Source organism: Gaeumannomyces tritici (genome assembly GCF_000145635.1).
Source record: "Gaeumannomyces tritici R3-111a-1 unplaced genomic scaffold supercont2.6, whole genome shotgun sequence".
NCBI lineage: Eukaryota > Fungi > Ascomycota > Sordariomycetes > Magnaporthales > Magnaporthaceae > Gaeumannomyces > Gaeumannomyces tritici.
In genome coordinates, this window is record NW_008804550.1 from 553,437 (window position 1) to 558,080 (window position 4,644).

General features: G+C 57.9%; 2 protein-coding genes across 2 annotated transcripts; both read left to right on the forward strand.

Moving 5' to 3' along the window:
- Positions 1–429: 429 nt before the first annotated feature.
- GGTG_10536 (hypothetical protein) lies at positions 430–2,621 on the forward strand (the record flags this gene model as incomplete). Its single annotated transcript, XM_009228410.1, has 5 exons — positions 430–667; positions 786–862; positions 925–2,137; positions 2,215–2,437; positions 2,501–2,621. The coding sequence occupies 5 exons, from the start codon at positions 430–432 to the stop codon at positions 2,619–2,621; spliced, it is 1,872 nt and encodes a 623-aa protein (XP_009226674.1).
- Positions 2,622–2,826: 205 nt separating this feature from the next.
- Positions 2,827–3,607, forward strand: GGTG_10537 (hypothetical protein; the record flags this gene model as incomplete). Its single annotated transcript, XM_009228411.1, has 2 exons — positions 2,827–2,838; positions 2,909–3,607. The coding sequence occupies 2 exons, from the start codon at positions 2,827–2,829 to the stop codon at positions 3,257–3,259; spliced, it is 363 nt and encodes a 120-aa protein (XP_009226675.1). The 3' UTR covers positions 3,260–3,607.
- Between the last annotated feature and the right edge of the window lie 1,037 nt (positions 3,608–4,644).

Below are 4,644 nucleotides of genomic sequence, written 5' to 3' on the forward strand. Positions count from 1 at the left end.
TCCCGCCAAATCTATGTATCGCTACCCGCACCTCCATCTGCCACAGTTTGCCATAAACCCACTAATGGAGGTGCGGGTAGCGATACATAGATTTGGCGGGACTTTTTATGGTGAAAAATGTAGCCAAGTACGTGGCTTAATCAGGAAGGATCCACTGCACTAACGTTTCTGATCCCTGGAACCCATAGCAAGGTGAGACCTGCTGTGATATATGCACGAAAGGTGGGCGGAGGGTCGCATTCGCCCAATTCCCCTCACGATCATGTCTGGCGTGGATCGGCGGTCTTGGGATCGAAACGATGGAGAGCCGATCAGAGAGCCGATCAGTGTTACACCCAAAGAAGAGGGACATATAAATGGGCGCACCTGGTCCCAACTTCTCAAAGGCAATGCCACCACAGAGTGTAGTGGTCCAACAGGCCCAGCAAAATGCCTTCCTCGCAGTCCAACGGCGGCCGCACGGCCGCGCGCGATTTCTATTCGACCCCGCCCGGGGCCCAGGGCTACCACATTCCCCAGGACACCACCTGGCGAGACCCCCAGAACCGCAAGATGCGCGTGTTGACGATCGGGGCTGGGGTCAGTGGGATATTGATGGCGTATCTTGTGCAAAAGGAGTGCCAGAACGTCGAGCACGTCGTCTATGAGAAGAATGAAGACATTGGAGGTAAGCACTGGGGATCCAATGACGATATCCTCGTGTTGTCCTGTCATGCACGACATGGAGGACGGTAGCTGCAGAGAGCTGACTCGACTCCCGCGAACTAACGTGGGGCGTGTCCCAGGCACCTGGCTAGAGAACCGATACCCATGTGCCGCGTGCGACATACCAAGCCACGCTTACAGCTATCAATTTGCCCCGGTAGGTGACTGGGGAGGGCTACCATTGGGCCGGAAGCTTATATTGATGCCAAGCCTTTTCAGTATCCCGACTGGCCCAGGTTCTTCTCGCAGTCGCCCGAGATATGGACGTACCTGGACCTGGTGTGCAAGACATTCGACCTTCGCAAGTACATGACCTTCTACACCACGGTCACGGGCTGTTACTGGCAGCAGGACAAGGGCCAGTGGCTTGTCAAGCTGCGGCAGGCACAGCCGGGCCGGGAGCCGCGCGAGTTCGAGGAGAACTGCGACCTCCTGCTACACGGCACGGGCGTCCTGAACGACTGGAAGTGGCCCGACATCCCGGGGCTGCACGACAGGTTCAAGGGCCGCGTGGTGCACACGGCGCGGTGGCCGGCCGACTACGCCGAGGAGCAGTGGAAGAAGGAGCGGATCGCCGTGATCGGGTCCGGCTCGTCGTCGCTGCAGACGGTCCCCGGGATGCAGCCGCACGCCAGGCACATGGACATCTTTGTGCGCACGGGGGCCTGGTTCACCGTCATAGCCGGCAACACGGGCGACCCGTCCAAGACGTACACGGACGAGGAGCGCGCGAGGTTCCACGCCGACCCGGCGGCGATGCTGGCGCACGCAAAGTCCATCGAGGACGACATCAACGGCCTCTGGGGGTTCCAGCACCGCGGCTCCGAGACGCAGGAGGCCATCAAGGCGCAGATGGCCGAGCGCACGCGGCAGAAGCTCAACGGCAACGAGCGCCTGGTGGAGGGGCTGAAGCCCGGCTTCGGTTTTGGCTGTCGCCGCATCAACCCGGCCGACCCGTACCTCGAGGCCATCCAGCAGCCCAACGTCGACGTGCACTTTACGCCCGCGGCGGAGTGCACCGAGCGCGGCGTCGTGGGCGCCGACGGCGTCGAGCGCGAGGTCGACACGGTCGTGTGCGCGACCGGGTTCGACACCAGCTTCGCGCCGCGCTTCCCCGTCGTGGGCCGTAGCGGCGCCGACCTGCGCGACCGCTGGGCGCCGGGAAGCGGCGGCTGCCCGGAGTCGTACCTGGGCCTGGCGGTGCCGGACCTCCCAAACTTCATCACCTTTGTGGGCCCGCCGTGGCCGGTCCAGAACGGCAGCTTCATCGGGCCGCTGCAGTCCGTCGGGTTATACGCTGTCAAAATGATACACAAGATGCAGAACGAGGGTGTGCGCAGCTGGACGCCGCGCGCGGACGTGACCGAGGACTTTAACAAGCACGTGCAGGAGTGGATTAAGTCGTCTGTGTACACAGACGATTGCCGAAGCTGTAAGTGCCTGGAGAAGAGTACCTGGAGAAGGGTGGGTGCGGACAAGGGGCTGTAACTGACGAGATGAGCGCTGTAGGGTACAAGAACAATGACACGGGCCGCGTCAACGCCATCTGGCCGGGCTCGTCGCTGCACTACATACAGGTGATCGAGACGCCGCGCTACGAGGATTTCGAAATGGAGTACTGTGCCAAAAATCGCTGGGCCATGCTCGGCATGGGGTTCACCGTGGCTGAAAGAAACAAGGAAGGGGCTGACCTTTCGCCCTATCTAAAGCTGGAAAATATTGATCCGAAATGGTATGTCGTCTGCATCACCGCCGGGCCGTCGACTAGTTTTGCTAACGTGCTTCGGGGTGGCAGGCTCAACGAGGTCATTCTTGGTGGCAAGGGCACAGGGCCCAAGGTGGATGGTAACGGCACGAAGGGGACTAATGGAAACGCACACGAGGGGGCCTTGGACGGGGATCATGCAAAGATCTGAGGAGATGGTCCGCCTACAGAACTGGGAGACGCCAGACGTGCCGTCCTGCGATTCAAGAAGAAAGTAGCTGGGATCGGCGGGATTAGGAAAGGCCTCCAAAACGAAATCCAGCCGACAAATGAACAATTAATTACATTTGGCCATTTTTGGACGCAAGGAAGATGTCGCTGGATCGTGTCCTGAGTGGATTTTTGGCAGAATAAGCATGCCATCTCGAGTCTGCTTCCTTTACTAATAGGCCCTTTGGTTGTGCGTGCACGTTTTTTTTTCACCTGGTGCCTGGCTAGCACAGCGTCGCCGAGGAGTCGGTCCGCGCGGATTTCTTCGACGGCTCCTCCTCCGCCAACGCCAACGCCAAGCTCAGCCGTCGCGACCGCTTCGCCCGCACTACCACACGCGCGCGCACTGCCGCTGCCCGCGCCGCAGACAAGGGTGCCAGGCTCCCGCCAGAGATATTCCTCCGCATCATCGAGTTTGCTATGATCAGCCCCGACCCCATCATCGACCCGCTGACCAAACCGGACAACCGGAGCAATACTTGTGTCTGTGCGCCTGCAGAGGCTGTGGAGCGCCTGCCTACCTCTATGCTCAGACAAGCCGCCGGCCGTGGTTCTCGCACAAAATGTGTTGCTAAATGACTGGCCATTTGCTCCTAAGTACTTATGAGGAATCCCCAGCACCTGCTGCGAAGGGTCTGCCTAGTACTGTCCTTGGGAAGTGTTGCGAGAATCTTACTGAGTGAACCTGTACGGTTGAGTTTTATATTTCGTATCCGCAGGCTCCGGTTTGGTGGTCTACATGTGTTTGATCGGAGTTGTGCGTTTTACATTCTAGGAATGACGCTAACTAAGCTGAGTAGGAGACGAGAACACGACGGGTGCCGCAGCCACGTTTGCCGCGAGCACTATCGTCCCGGCGGACGGCGACAACCTAGCACTGTCACCTCCCAAGCCACCTCGTCAGCCACCAAGGCCAGCACTTGGACCAAGGCTTCCAAACGCGAAGAATAGGTACGTTATCCCGGCTTAACCACAACGCCAGCCTGGACGAAGTGTACTATACGGATGGCCCCGCTAACTAGTGCCCGCAAGTTCGTCACGACATGTACGGTTAAATGCGTTTCTTCTTCGTATCTAAGGCCCATAGCCAGCCCTTTGCTCACTGACACAGGCACTGTCGCATCCTCCTCACTGTCTTTCTCTCCGTCCCGAAGTCGATCCGTTCGTTCGTTCCGAGCACACCTTAGATAGTGGTGCAAAGTTATCCCCTCGCAGCTATGGTTGTGCCGGAATCGCTGTCTGGTTGATTTTTTTTGTTACGCCGTCACCGTATCGGAAGTCGTAGTTTCCGCATGGCCTTCGCTTGTGACGCCCTCGCCTGAAGATACGCAGGACAAAGGAGGAAGAGAACGGATTTATTATCCGAGCTGCTAGCCTGGGTGGAAGGAAAAGCTTCCAACCCGACCCCGAGCGACACGCGCATGATTGGCAACAAGTTCTGTCCTCTTTCCAGAAAAGCCGGGTGCAAACTTCTGATACTGGCAATGTTTCGTTGTAGATAGCTGTCCATGTATCTTGTTCCAAGGCTCTTCCTGCTGCACAAAAATACTCTGATTTCCAAACTTACACCATGCCGCATCTGCCTTGATGCCGCCTTGTATTTCCCACTATGGTACCCAAGGCAGCCATGGAATGCAGCCCGTAGCGCCTGCTCAAAGGGATTCTTCTGGAAGGCTTGCCGATAATTCCAGTTTGAGAAGGTGCGCCTTGACCTGGGAGGTAGTTGTGATTTGGCCGGAAGGTGCGATCAGCCTGGCCCCACTACTATTTTTTTTTGGCTGGCATACATATTCGAGCGCAACCTCCGTCCCCTCGTCCTCCATCTTTTCCTTTCTTCAAAACAACCATCACAGACCGTCCGGCCGCGTTTTGCCGCCGCCGTCGCCGCCATCGTCGCCACCATCGCCTTCGCCTGTCGCCAGTCCGCTTTGCGGCTGATTTTTTTTTTTTTTTTNTTTTNTTTT